This window comes from Vigna umbellata, chromosome 8 (genome assembly GCF_029865625.1).
Source record: "Vigna umbellata cultivar VRB3 chromosome 8, Vumbellata_1.0, whole genome shotgun sequence".
Taxonomy (NCBI): Eukaryota; Viridiplantae; Streptophyta; class Magnoliopsida; order Fabales; family Fabaceae; genus Vigna; species Vigna umbellata.
The window spans coordinates 19,119,998-19,135,241 of NC_142172.1; the positions used below are offsets into that span (position 1 = coordinate 19,119,998).

Genomic DNA, 15,244 nt, shown 5'->3' on the forward strand with positions numbered 1-15,244 from the left:
TTGATTAATTACAAAATCATTTGTATAATCTCTTTTCCACATTTTATTTATAAAATCAATGACATAAAATTCGAATTTAATTTTAAATAATTCATATATGAAAAGATCATCTTCTATCTTAGAATATAACTACTTATAAAATATTCACATGGAGAAATTATTAAAACAAAAGTGATAAAACGAATTTTAAAAAAATAAAAAAATTAAAAAACATATAAAAAGAAAAAAAATTAATATCGCATTTTGAAATCCGGAAGAAATAAATACCAAATTTCAAAATCCAAATGAAGTTGTTAATCAAGTTTCAAAATCTGAGAAAAATGTTAATCGTATTTTAAAATTTGGAAGAAATTTTCACTGAATTTCAAAATTTGTTGAGTTTTTAAATTGGATCTCGAAGTCTATTAATTTCCTAAATTGAGTTTTAAAATTAGGTGAGTTTTCTAAATAGATTTTAAATTTTATAAATTGAATTTCATAATCTAATACAACCAAAATGAAATAAATATAAAATTTCAACCTAAATAAACATAAAATTTCAAAAGATAAATATAGATATATATATATATTTCGAAAGATAAATTTATCTTCACAGTAAAACTTGGAGGAGTGCTTCACCCTGCACCTCCAAGGTTTTCATTCTACACCTCCAATTTCCTAAAATGTCCTTAATTAATAAGTGATTTAAAAGTTTAATTTTTTATTATTAAGGATTTTTGTGCACAGCATTGATTCCACCTTCATTTTTCTCCAATCATCAAACATGTATTTCTGCTGCACTTGGCATCCCTACACCCTTGCATCTGTGCACTCGCCGTGTTAGCTCATTCTTCATTATTCTTCTTTGTGTTCTTATTGTACAAGAAGGTTAGTATTTTTTAATCTGAGGTATTTTATTTCCGTTAATTTGTTTGCATGAAATAAAAAATCGAAATTAAACTCGATTATGGAGAGGCGACGCAGGTGTCTCGGATATGGTCATCTATTTTAGAAGATTCAGAATTGGATATGCGAAACTTTATTATATTCATATGTGCTGTCTAAGAACATTATATATTTCATATATTAGTTTTAATTTATTTTCAATAGTTCTTATATCAGTTTAAATTTTTTGACATTTTATGTATGAATTTATAATGTATTATATAATTTTTAATTAATATAAAATAATTTTATGAATGTACTAAAATTAATTTTGAATATACAAAATTGAAAATGAAAGTATCAATATGAAAATCCTAATTCGTAGAAATCGGATGCGAAGAACCGACGATGAAGATTTCGGATATAAGTAGGTTTAATATGTTATATATAAAACTTTAATTATATTACAGTTATAATTATTTTATTAGTTTATAATTATTTTTAAAATTGTGTATAATTTTTTAAATGTTTATAAATAGTAATATAATTTTTAATTAATATGAATTTATTAAAATTAATAAAAGTAATTTAGATTAAAATATAATTACAGTGCCCCCATATCCATTGGAGGTGCAGGACGAAGAGCTTGGAGATGCAGGATGAAACCCTCAACTTGGAGGTGCTGGAAAAAAAAACCCTTCGTTTTTGGGTGTTACTTCCTCCACCACCACATTTTCTCCCTCCACCTCCCCAATTCTATTACATATTTTTTGAATTACAAAACTAACCTTTTATAATTACAAAAATAACATTTTTACTTTTTAATCCTAATTATTTACTTTAACCTTAAAATCTATCTTTCTACCCCTTCTCACCCACCTCCCAACCCTCTCAGATTCTCACCCAAACTCCATCACATCCGTTTCTCATCTTCCATTTTTTCTCCATATCCGTTTTCTTCCTCCTTTAATGCTAAAGATCCTCAAAAATACATTATTAAAATACATCAAAATATATTCAAAAATAATATATCAAAAAATATAAATTATATTATTTAAATATCTTTAAAATTAATATAAAAAAAACTGTAAAATATAAATCGTATAATCTTTAAACGGATGTGAGCATTCATCAACGGATGTCCACATCCGTTTAAGGGAAAACGGATGTCAACATCCGTTTAAAGATTATACGGTTTATATTTTAGGGTTTTATTACGCATATTCACGCCTCTAAACCAGCACCTTGAAGCACCACCACACTCACGGTTGAAGATGAATTGCTTTCCCCACTTTCAATCTTACTAAACACAAAGTCCACCACACTCTCACGTCATAATTCTACAAAAGAGAAGAAGTGGAACATGAGAGACAACCCAAGGGTAGTGGAACCTAAGAGACAATCTGGGAAAAATAATAAAGAGAAAGAGGAAAGAATGATAAAGAGAATGAATGTCCACGTGAGATTTTAAATAATATTAACTCTAAAATTTTAATAAGAGTAAAATAGGAATGAAAAAAATAAAAAAAAGGGTAAAAAGAGAATGGGGTGGTGGAGGAAGCAAGTTGTGGTAGTGAAAGGAGTAACACCCTTCGTTTTTTACCATGACTGATATCTTTTGGGCTTTTGGGCGTACTATTGGGCCTCAGGGCAAGCGCCTCTTGGCTCACATTGCTGAGAGTGGGGTGTTACTCCCTCCACCACCACATTTTCTCCCTCCACCTCTCCAATTCTATTACATATTTTTTGAATTACAAAACTAACCTTTTATAATTACAAAAATAATCTTTTTCCTTTCTAATCCTAATTATTTACTTTTATAATTAAACTAATAAATAACTTTTTATATAATTATAAAATTATTTAAGAATACAAAATGTCATATATAAAAATATATATTATACAAAAACCCTAACTATATATAACGTGCAAAATGAAAAAAAATCTAAATATATACTAATAATTCATCTTCAGTCATAACTGTGGTGGTGCTTCAAGGTGCTGGTTCAAAGCGGTGAGAGGGCGTGAAGGTGCATAATAAAACCCTAAAATATAAACCGTATAATCTTTAAACGAATGTGAGCATCCGTCAACGGATGTCAACATCCGTTTTCCCTTAAACGGATGTCGACATCCGTTTTCCTTAAACGGATGCTCACATTCGTTTAAAGATTACGGTTTATATTTTACAGTTTTTTTATATTAATTTTGAAGATATTTAAATAATATAATTTATATTTTTTGATATATTATTTTTGAATATATTTTGATGTATTTTTAATGTATTTTTGAGGATCTTTATTCTTATTAGTATATATTTAGATTTTTTTTATTTTGCACGTTATATATAGTTAGGGTTTTTGTATAATATATATTTTTATATATGACTTTTTGTATTCTTTAATAATTTTATAATTATATAAAAAGTTATTTATTAGTTTAATTATAAAAGTAAATAATTAGGATTAAAAAAGAAAAATGTTATTTTTGTAATTATAAAATGTTAGTTTTGTAATTCAAAAAATATGTAATAGAATTGGGGAGGTGGAGGGAGAAAATGTGGTGGTGAAGGAAGTAACACCCCCGAAAGCGTCTCATTTCTGAACTTTTTAATATTTTTATTAACAAAATATTGGGTGCTGCTCCCTCCACCACCATCCTTTCTCCCTTCACCTCCACACAAATTTTTTAATTACCAAATTACTCTACAATTTTTAATCATTTTACTTTTTACCTTCTTCATTTACCAAACCCTAAATCATTCTCACTTTCTCTCCCAGCCCCACCCCTCCCCCCAACTTTCTCTCACTCGTTCTTTCTTCTATGAGATCCGTTTCTTCTCACTCCAACTCTTCCTTTGCTTTCCGTTCATGGTGGTGCGGTGGTCTGTAAAAATCTTGGCACTGCATGTAAAAATATTGAAAATGAAGAGAACAACCTATTCACGATAGAAATTCAAAACTTGAAAAGCACTGCAGAAAAGGGTAAAGAACCACATTTAATCAAACATCACATGCATAAAGTGAAAAACAGAAACAGAAGCAAACCAAGATTCCATCTTGATTTTCATTTTCTGTTGAGGATTCCCGGAATCGATATTGGTTGAAAAAAATATTTCTTTTTGGGTAAAATAACAATAGCAGTAAAGGGTGCATGGTGATTTCCAAGGAATTGGATCAAATTACGGAAACCACCAATACTTGCCTGGTGGTGAATAAAAAAACAAGATTATAGAAAATTGGTCAAAGCTAAATTTGAAGAAGTGACAGCCATACTCCTAGAAAACTCAAATGGGTGTGCAGAAAAATTGAAAAAGTTAAGGAAGCACAACAATGGAGACACAAACAGAGAGAAAAAAACGCAACTTTGAGTTTTCACAGTGAGATGATGATTTATAGATCAGAGAATGAGAGAGAGAAAGTGAGTTGTAGTTTTGGTTTTTCTTCTCCCCGATGGAGGAACCACGGCGGCGATATCTTTTAATTAACTAATAGCTATCACTTTATGTCATTTTTTCTCCTTGATTAAAAATTGTCAATGGATGTCAACACGGAATGTCGACCTCCGTTTTACCTTAAACGGATGTTGACATCCGTTTTACCTTAAATGGATGTTGACATCCGTTGACAGATGTTTACATCCGTTTAAGGTTTATACATTAATTTAGGATTGATTAAGTACGTCGACGCAGTTAAAAAGGAAGAAAAGCTTGTATGTCTATGCGTAGAGGATTAGATTAGAGTGGATAAAAGTTAAAAGTATTAATAGTAAAAGTAAAATTTTACTCAAGGATAAAATAGAAATAGAGAAGTGGAAGGAGGGGTAAAAGTGGAATGGGGAGGTGGAGGGAGTAAGTGGTGGTGGTGGAGGGAGCAACACCCCAAAATATTAGTTTAACTTTTGTAAGAATATTTTAAATCCATTTTGAGGTGGAGAATGAATAGCGCACATTGGTTTCTGCCAAACCTTTTTCGTCGGCTTTTTAAGAAAAATAAGTGTAATTTATTTTTTATATTATTGTCATTTTATTGGGATTTAATAGTTTATTCTAATAAGATTATTACAAACAGTAATTTTGAAAAACAAACATGATTATAAATTTATAACTAAAATTCCAAATAATTATTTTAATTAAACTAAATTTATATTAAGTTCATGTTTCAAGAAATATTTTAAATAAACAATAAAAAAAGAACCCCTTCAATAAGTTAAAATTAACTCCTTTTAATAAGTTAAAGTTAACGTATATATAAGTTAGGAATTGATTAAAAATAGTTTCTTTTACCATTGATACATATATTACTTTAGGTTTATGAAAGAAGTTGATATAAATCCTCTGGTAAATGAAGTAGAAGGGATTTTTGCATTTTTTTAGGAGAAAAATAAAATAAAATAAGAGAATTCTTTAAATCTTTGTTTTTCTTTTATATATATAGCTCTTAGTTTTATTTATAATTTTGTCTTATTAGGTAAAGGTTTGCTAAATTTGATGAACAAATACTTCTTCCATACTTAAATATAACTAATGTTTAATTAAATTTTAAGTTCTAATGAATTTTCAAGAACTTTGAATTAAATATTTATTAAATTTTTATAATTCATTGGGTTCTAAAACATTTAAAACTAATTGAGTACATTAATAGAAAACTCTAACAATTTAAACTCTTTAAATTTATCATAGCTTTAAAACCTAATTAAACTTAAAAATAAATAAAAGATGATTGATAAATTTAAATATAAATAAATTTCAAGTACAGTGTACTATTTGAAAATATCCTTATTTTTAAACATCATTCTCATGAATATAATTAAAAAGAAAAAAATTAACATTGGCATCAGTTAGAGTGAAAAGAAAGGGAGGACCCAAGAATATCTCATCTTCCAAACCTTATCCAGAGAAGACCATGAATGAGTCTAAGTCAAGCTATTAAATTTGGGAGTTTATTAGTAAAATAAAGTGGTAGTTAAAGCTTCATTATTTTATTTAATTAAACTTAATTATTTCCAAACACTCTAAAATAACTATCCACCACACTTATTTAAAACATCACCTTTTGTCAACAACATATACTTTTCTTTACCAATAAAAATAATTTGGTAATCCAAATAACTAAAAGTGTTAAATGGATAAGGTTAATCTAATTTTTCTCTCTCTTTTTAATTTAAGATTGTATAAACAATCAATTTTATATTTAAAATTTTGGTTAGATATATATTTAAAACCATCTTAAGTTAAATATGTTTTTAATTTCTTAAATAAAAATTGAAATTATTTATTTTAAAATTTTGATCATCAATTTTAAAATATATAGATTTTTTTAATTAAATTTTGTTAAATTAAATTAATGTTTTAAATCTATTTTATAATAACGTTCGAGTTATTTATATTTTTTGACATATTTTTTTTTAATATTAATTAAAAAATATTTTTAAAATCTCAAATAAATTTAACAAAATTTGATTAAAATAATTAAATTAAGACAATTTTAAAAACAAAGAATTTAATTAGTCTAAAATTTTGAAAAATATTAATTTTTATTAAAAATTAAGAGAAAAATCATATTTAATCATTTTATAAAATTTATACTTATAATTGATAAAATAAGGTAGAATAATTGAAAAAAAAGTTGGTAATCGATGGTCATATGAAATTGATTGTGGTGTGTGGACTACGGAGTCAACGAGGAGAGTGTCTTGATATTGGTGTTGGTGGCACGTCAGCATCATCACGTCCTGTTACAAAAAATTGCTGATGTACTCAAACAACAAAAAAATTATTTTATTAATCACAATCGTATTTACATTTTATAAGGATATTATAGATAATTTGTAAGAGAATATTAATTTAATTTTATTATATTTCGTTTATCAATTAAAAATTATGAAAAATACGAAATGAGTAAAAAAAATATTAAATAAATTTCGAGTCTCATTAAATTTTATGATCTCCAGTAAATTTTAATTTACAAGAGAGAATACATTTATAATATTTTTGAATGATAAGTTCTGGCCATAAGTCTTTTAATCGTGATATTATAAAACTTTCAAGAGTATACTTTTTTCAACAATTATATATTAATAACGTTTTTCTTTATTAATATAGTTGATACTATGTTGTATAAATATAATGCTATATTTTGTATAAAAATTTTCAACATGTTTCTTTATACATTTTCTCAAAACAATCTTTCAGCACATTCTTCATTATGTATTGAAGCTAGAACTTATTAAATTACGAGCAAAACTAGTTAAATTTAAATTTTTACTCTTTATTAAAACTTAGGCACTAATAAAAGTTCTATTAAAATATAATTTTAATGGTTATATTTGATTAATATATTACCAACACATAAAAATAGTCATTAACAAGAAATATTTTAAGATTATTATTACAAAATTTAATATATTCATTATATACAATGATTCATAATTAAGTAATGGCCTAATGTTTTTTGCAATGTAAATATAAATATACTATTTATGAGAAATACTAAGAAGAATATAATATTCTTAGCACTTTTTTTAACACCTTGGTTATTCATTGAAATTTACAGAAAATGTCAAATTATGAATGACTCATTTAATGAAAGAAATATAAAAACTGTGATTTTTTATTCTCAATATTTTTTAGCTAAAAATTAAAAGTACATTAGAAAAATGTGATGCTATTTTCTATGAAAAACATTTTCTTACTCTGAAAAATGTAATTTCATATTTATCATTGGGTTGGATCTTAGTCCTTCTCCTTTAATTGTTTACTCTGATTTGTGAAAAAAGAAATGCAACAATCTGTTGTCTTTTCTGAATGAAAGCTGACAATTCTCCTTACCATAACAAATGCAAAAAAATAGTCCTTGTGTTAGAAAAGCTTGGTTTGGAAGCCATTGCTCCTTCTTCTTCTTCGCTTTGTTCTTGTTGTAGTGCACCAACTCCTCTCATTTTCAAAACCCACCTTCCTTTTCATCTTCCCATCAAATCCTTTTCATTTCTCACCGTGATTCATCACAATGCCGTTTCCCTGAACCCGCCACAAAAAAAGAGAGAGAAAAAAAATAGTTTTTATATTAAACAAATCAATGGGGGCGGCACCGTCGACGCCGTACACGGTTGAGTATCTCGTCGGAACCTTCGTCGGTGACGACTCCTTACCTCTCTCCTCCGACTTCTGGCAAAAGCTTCTCGAGCTTCCTTTCGATGCCCAATTGCCCTCACAACAAGTTCATGAAGCTTGCAAGTTATTAGGTCTGTCATAAGTCTTGCTTTCTCTCATCATTCTTTTGTTTTTAGTTAAGTTATTCACTTGGTACTATATTTGACCCCATTTTAACTTTCAAGTTTTAGTCTCTTTATGGAAGAAACATAGAAGTTTTAGTCCCTGCACACTTTTTTTAATCCACTCTCTTTCAGTTTTGTTGAAATTGATCAGAAATCGTAAAATTTGTTGGTTCTCATGTTATAGTTAATGGTTTTCTATTCTGATTACATGGTTTTCAATAAAATTTAACTAATAAAATGGAAAGAATGTGTTTAGAAGAGTCTATTCTTAACACTTTTCAAGTTAAGTTTTGGTTTATGTGGCTAACACCAGGGAAGAATATTTTTGTGGTGAAACATTGCTACAAACACAAAAACAAAACTAAATAGGGACATAAACTTGCTGTTTTCTCAAATAGGGATTAAAACTTGCAATAAAAACAACTATACGACCAAGTGAATAGTTTAAACCTTTGTTTTTGTTTAAGAGAAAACTTCAATGAGGAACTATTTAATTGTTGATAATGGAATTTTTTTTCTCTACACGATTGTGTTATAAATGAATTAGTAGTGATTTGAGTTCTCCTTCTGTTCCTCTGAAGCAATTGTTTCTAATTACCTTTTCTTTTTAAAGGAAATTGGTATGTGACTGCAGGAAAGCCTTGAATGTTTAGTTTGCATGCTAGTTATGGTATTGAGGAGGCTAAAGTTGGTTCCCTCATTCAAAGTCTTGCTATTTTAATGTGTTTTTTTTATTGATTAGGTGTTGTTTTGCTTGCTAATGTTTGGTTTTCATTTTGCAGCAAAAAACAACTGTAAGACGAGACATCTTGCTAAGATTTTGTTTCATTTAGCATGCTACTTGCAGGAATTCATGTCTACTTCTGGTGTGCCACCGTTGGATCATGAAAAGGCTGTTAATGCAGTTTGCTTCACTTCAGTGTTCCTAAAACACTTGATTGAAAGTGCCCAAGATGGTGTTGTTGAGTTGTACCTGTCTCTCCATGATAACGACTCAATACCAAAAAGTATTTTGGGAGGTAAGTACTATGTACTATAACGTTCATAGAACATTAGAAATTCATCTTTGCTATGTACCCTTACCTAGGAAGCTCTTTTATCTTTCTTTATTATTTATTTATAAATTTAATTTCTATGCACTATTAGTATATTTTTTGTATTGTCAACCATTAAGAAAGCATGACTTTCAAATTAGTTATTATAAAAGTCAACAAGCATATTATTCATAGCAACCTGTGATTTGTGCTAGTGCAAAAGTATTTTACACTGTTAATGTATTAAATTAGCTTTTTCATTTATTTAGTTTTATGGCAAGTTAGTAAATTTTCAGATATCTGGCCCTGAAATTTCCTCTTCTAATTATTGAAATTCATCCAGATGCTCTATTCTAATGCAGATCAGACCATTGAAATTCTTGTTATGAGGAATGTGCTTAACTTTATTGCATCTGTAGATTTGAGGTATATCATGGATAATAAATTGGTAAATTTTTGTTGAGTTACTGTGTGAAACTGCCAATGTTTTTCACCCTGATTATATATATTGTTTTCTTGTAGTCCCAATACATATTTCCTACATCTGGAGCTGCTTAATTTTACGATTATTGCAATGTCAACTCAGCTTCTGTGTGGGCCATCTCCTAGATTGAATGATGTGAACCCATTTCTTGATGCAGCAATGGCTCTGGTAAGAAGCTGAAAATTAAATATCTAATTTGGCTATTTAGTTTATCTCTATCTCCCGCCAGCAATTGAAGTTAGTGCACTCTTATCTTTTGCAGGATGGTCATCTGGTTAGTTCAGTTGTGTGCAAACTGCTTTTAAATTACATTAGCCGACCTCGTGTTCCTTTTAATAGAGCTTCTTATCCCATATTTTATGATGGAAGTGAGAGTAGCATGCTAAAGAGAGTTGGTTCTGCAGCTGGTATGGGGAATGAATAGAGTTTTATATATACAGACTTTTGAGGTGGAACATACACTGTTATTTATGGAAGGAAAATGCTAATCAGTGTCCTAAAGACACTTATTAAGGAATTAAAAGTAGAAAGATTTTTATTGTGATGTGTAAAGTCGCTTCCCTAAGAATGTGCTTGACTATAATTTTTATTTAATAAAAACTTTCTCTTTTTAATTCCTTAACCAGTGTCCTTCAGGAAGACCCTTTACAAATGTTGTGATAATTTTCTTATTGTTCAAAGTTGGAGACTTACTGACTGTCACTTCTTTTGGCATTTCCTTTTCTCCATTCAGCAAATATTGTTTTATTGCCATTCAGTTATTTGATCAGTTCAAGCAGTGAAGGTTCAAGAGATCCAATAGCAGATAGCAGTCTTCATGTGCTTCTTGTTCTAATTCATCATCATAAATGTCTTGTGAGTGAGGGATATTCTGTTATAGAGAATCAAGTATCTGCTTCTTCAGATTCTTTACCTAAAGAGGACACATATTTTTCAGACAACCCTTACTGCAAGGCCTTAGAGCATGCAACTAATGGTGAATGTAATATATCTTTTATATCTTTGTGTTCTTTTAGTTGACTGGAGAGACCAATAATTTTATTTTCCAATGATTTAAATGCAGTGGATCGTGTAGAATTTGAGGATAATGCACATAATGACCAGCATGTAAAGTTACCTTTTTCACCATTGTTTGATACCCTTGGCATGTGAGTATCAGGCTACCTGAGTGTGCTGTTGATAACTGATTTCCTAGATCTGTAGCAAACTTACATTTGTTTATAGTTGAGTTATGCTATTCAAAATAGAATATACATGTTCAGCATACTATCATTAAAAGATGGTAACTTCCGTTTCTCAAAAATGAGATTATCAGAAAAATGTATCAATAATCACTTGTAGGTGAATCTTATGATGACAGAGTACTTGTTTCTTATGTTTTTCTTTTCACCCACTGGATGAATGTCCTTCCTCTTTCTCTCTATTCCCACCGCATGTAGATCAAGCGAGAATTCTTGGACTTCTTTCCTTGTTGAACTTATATATATCTACACACACACACACACAAATGACGTTATGGGTATGCATGTGGTATCTTTGGATTTTGTTTTACTTTTCTAAAAGCAAGCGTGTCTGTAATATATGCATAACGTACTTTTAGTGTATTCTTCATTATATTTAATTTTAAATGACACTATTGTAAACATTTCAACATTTTTCCCTCTCTAGGTGCTTAGCTGATGAAACGGCTGTCTTACTTCTGTACTCATTGTTGCAAGGGAATTCCACCTTTCTGGAGTATGTCTTGGTCCGGACTGATTTGGATACATTGGTGCGAAGAAATAAACTTAAATCCTCTTGAGAAAAAGTGGAATGAATTGATTATTATATTGTATAGATAAATATTAGTGGAATTCCTTGACTATGATTTGATATATGTAACTGGTTGATTTGAAAATCTTGCAACTGATTCCTATATCTTAATCATACCAGTCTTACCAGTGCTTCTAGAATGAATGAGGATTGAGTCATGGTCTGATAATCCGATCGTTGTGTTTATCTTATGAAATTAACAGTTAATGCCCATTCTAGAAGCATTATATGATGCTCGAAGGAGAACAGCCAATCAAATTTACATGTTGTTGATTATACTTCTCATACTTAGTCAAGATTCTTCTTTCAATGCGGGAGTTCATAAGCTGGTAAGACTTGCTTTTTGGCATTAGACAAAGTCTTATTCTGTAATGAATGTGCCACTACTAATCTAGTACGTTTATGGACAGATACTACCGACGGTTCCATGGTACAAAGAACGACTCCTCCTCCAGTCTTCTCTTGGTTCCCTCATGGTCATCATTCTTATCAGAACTGTACAGTATAATTTGTCTAAACTCCGGGTACGGGTCTTAATGGAAGTGGAACTTTTAATTTAATTACCCCATGTATTTAAGCTTCCATTTTCTTCTGATTGATTATTTAAGTTTCATATTATTAGTACACTGGCTAATTGAGATGGCTATTACGAGAGACTTGTTGACTGTTCTTATGCGTTTATTAATGGAATATATAAATTGATTGATGCTGTGGGTTGAATTTTCTTGCTTAAATATCTTGTCTCATTTTTCAATTTCAAGGTACTTCAACTCAAGAAGATAAACATTGGGCTGGCTGCTGATCCTAAACTGCACAGTTTAATTTTTTACTCCTTACTCCAATCCTCAGCAAAAAAATAAAATAAAATTGCTTGTCTTAATTTTTTCCATATTTCAGAATGTTATGGATTGATGTGTTCCTGAGGAGCACATGCACATGTTTTTATTCCAGTAAATTATAAGTTTTGATTGTTGACCTTGATAGCACAATTTAGACTATTGTGTCTAAGCCTTTAAGTTTACATGAATCTACTTAATTATTTCTTTTATATGTTTAGATGTGCTGAAAGGATATTGTTTGAATTGTGATAGGATGTATATCTTCATACAACGTGTCTGGCAACATTGGCAAACATGGCACCTCATGTCCACCATTTGAGTCCGTATGCATCTCAGAGGCTAGTCAGCCTCTTTCACATGCTATCAAGGAAGTATGTTGCTACTCTTTCTGGGCTTTCATAATAGACTATATCCATTTCGTATTTATATCTTGAATGACTGATTTATTGTATAAAGGTTTGATTCTAATGTTGATTATCGTTAGGTATAACAAATTATCTGATCCCAGAGATAAGAAGCTCAATGATGCAGAAAACAACTCAATTGAAATAAGTAGCTTTGTAGATATGGTATGTGATAAAAGTTTTTCACTTTTATCATTCGTTGACTACAAACTTTTGACCGTTCCTTTTTCTAAATGTATCTTTTTGATACAGTCAGCGGAGTTGCACATATATACTGATTTCTTGAGGCTTGTACTAGAAATTATAAATGCAATTCTGACTTATGCATTGCCTAGAAATCCTGAGGTACAATGTAATGTTGCACTTGATTAATTTCAGGGTTGACATGTGCAAAACAAATTGTACATGTTTCCCAATAATAAGAAACTATATTCGCTTTGTGACCTTTAACATCAAATGTGTTGCTTTTGTGACTGGGACAGGTGGTGTATGCGATAATGCACAAGCAGGATGTCTTTCAGCCGTTCAAGAACCATCCCCGCTTCAGTGAGCTCATTGAAAACATCTATACTGTACGTTTCGTGCATTTCCTTCTTAGTCTATAACATTATGCATTTTCCCTTTAAAATCTTGCAACTTTAAAGGAGCACATTTCATACTCTTTAGTTACATTTGTGAATATTGTCTTTGTATAATACGTCATGTCTCAAGAGTGTTCAAGTAATGTGGTCTATTTTATATTTGCAGGTGTTAGAATTTTTTAACAGTCGCATGGATGCCCAAAGAATGGATGGTGGATGGTCAGTCAATGAAGTACTCCAAGTGGTAATTGTAAACTGTCGATCTTGGCGTGTTGATGGGATGAAGGTAAAATGAAAATATCTATCATTTGTGGTTTCTCATGATCACTTGCTTTGCTTCTGTAAGACTGTATCTTGTTTGGCAGATGTTTACTCAACTGCACTTCACGTATGAACAAGAGAGTCACCCAGAGGAGTTCTTCATCCCATATGTCTGGAAGCTAGTACTCTCCAAATGGTATGGAGATTCTTATCCACACACCTTATGATGACTATTTGCAACTTTTTTCCTCTTTTATTGTTCGAACTTTGTTGATTATGGGGGTATATTAAATTCATCATCTTGTTTTTTACTGTAACTTTTGTTGATTACCTTTAAATATGGTTTTCTTGCTCTGTGCATGTTTCTGATGTGAAATTTCTGTCATCTGCAGTGAATTTGAATTCAATGCAACAGCTATAAATTTGTTTCCAGCTGATATACCTACCAAAGTACGTATATGAATCTCCAGTATATATTTATATATATTTTTTGGATAAGCTCTATTATATATCTCTATAGCACTCCTTGTAATCAAATAACACAGCTGTCTTTTTCCTCCAGTATTTTTGTTCCTCAATCCTTCCATATTATCTAAACATGCTTGTTGCTGCCGCTGCTTATATTACTGTTTCTATGATGGAATGAATACTACATTAGAATTTTTTTTTCCTGATAAAAGAACAAGCTAAGGAGTTAATATAAGTTCAGCTCATCATCTCTTTCTTTTCACGTTTGAAAGGAAATTGAGCTGTTGTTGTCCTGTGATCAAATTTATTTTCTGTGGTCAAAATGGAAAAATAAAGGATAATGTTTTCCTCTCTGTTTGGTTCACTTTTTTTTCAAAATACTAGAGTTCTAAAAACAAAGTAAAAGTCGTTTTGCAGCTTTGTTTCTCCATACAACATTGCTTCAATTATTTTTAAATGAGAGAAAAAAGGAGGCTAGAATGTGCAACTTATTTCTAAAAACTACTTCAGTCAGTTTTTCTTTTCTTGTCTAAAACCCACTTTATCCCCGCCTTTCTTTTATCATCAGCTCCCTAATTCGGAAGAGTTTTTCACCATTTTTTTTAAGTAGAAGAAAAACTAGGAAAAAAGCTGAGTCAAGCAATACTAGTAAGGTCTTGTCTGCTCTGTCATTATTTCAAGTGATAGAACTTATTCCCGTCACATTTATGTAATGCATAATTCAAGCTACGTTTCCTTTAATTCCTAAGCAACTTAATTGTTACTTGTCAGTAAAGCTAATTTGCACCAGCCATTCTCTTTGACTCATGAAAAAAATAATGGAAGAATTGGTTTTTTATGGTATATGATTTGTTGCTTTGGTTTCTTTTGCATAGGTTTGACATACTTATACATTAACTTGGATTATTGTCTTCAATGACAAAATTCACTGTGTTACAGAAACTTGACAATGGGGTGGAAGGAAATACATTCCAAAGCAGTGACTTTGACCAAGTCTGAGTATCAGCTTGATCCGTTGCCAAGTACTCCAATTCTGTTTGTGAATATTTGTATAGATAAATTAGTTACAAAAATGTAATGTTCTCATTCTTTTCTGTTCATAAATTTTGAGTGTAATTGTTCACTCCTGAAGATGAAAATGGTTTGAGATATCCATGTAATGAATAAATGATGATGCTAACATGTCATCCATGTTATGTCAGTTTATACAAGTTTGCCATCA

The 15,244-nt window shown here is 29.9% G+C and overlaps 1 protein-coding gene across 1 annotated transcript; it reads left to right on the top strand.

Annotated features, from left to right (window-relative positions):
- The first annotated feature begins 7,647 nt into the window (after positions 1-7,647).
- Positions 7,648-15,244, top strand: LOC124838160 (uncharacterized). Its single transcript, XM_047313680.2, has 18 exons — positions 7,648-8,106; positions 8,922-9,158; positions 9,536-9,599; positions 9,696-9,825; positions 9,920-10,064; positions 10,391-10,639; positions 10,721-10,805; positions 11,326-11,428; positions 11,673-11,798; positions 11,880-11,993; positions 12,561-12,679; positions 12,793-12,877; positions 12,965-13,057; positions 13,195-13,284; positions 13,460-13,579; positions 13,659-13,750; positions 13,947-14,004; positions 14,962-15,244. The coding sequence occupies exons 1-18, from the start codon at positions 7,941-7,943 to the stop codon at positions 15,019-15,021; spliced, it is 2,136 nt and encodes a 711-aa protein (XP_047169636.2). The 5' UTR covers positions 7,648-7,940; the 3' UTR covers positions 15,022-15,244.

Excerpts from the sequence above, each read along its gene's own strand:
- LOC124838160 (XM_047313680.2), top strand. The coding sequence starts at position 7,941 with ATGGGGGCGGCACCGTCGACGCCGTACACGGTTGAGTATCTCGTCGGA. Across the intron at positions 10,065-10,390 it reads GAGAGTTGGTTCTGCAGCTG|CAAATATTGTTTTATTGCCA; the intron begins GTATGGGGAATG and ends TTCTCCATTCAG. Across the intron at positions 12,878-12,964 it reads TAAGTAGCTTTGTAGATATG|TCAGCGGAGTTGCACATATA; the intron begins GTATGTGATAAA and ends TTTTTGATACAG.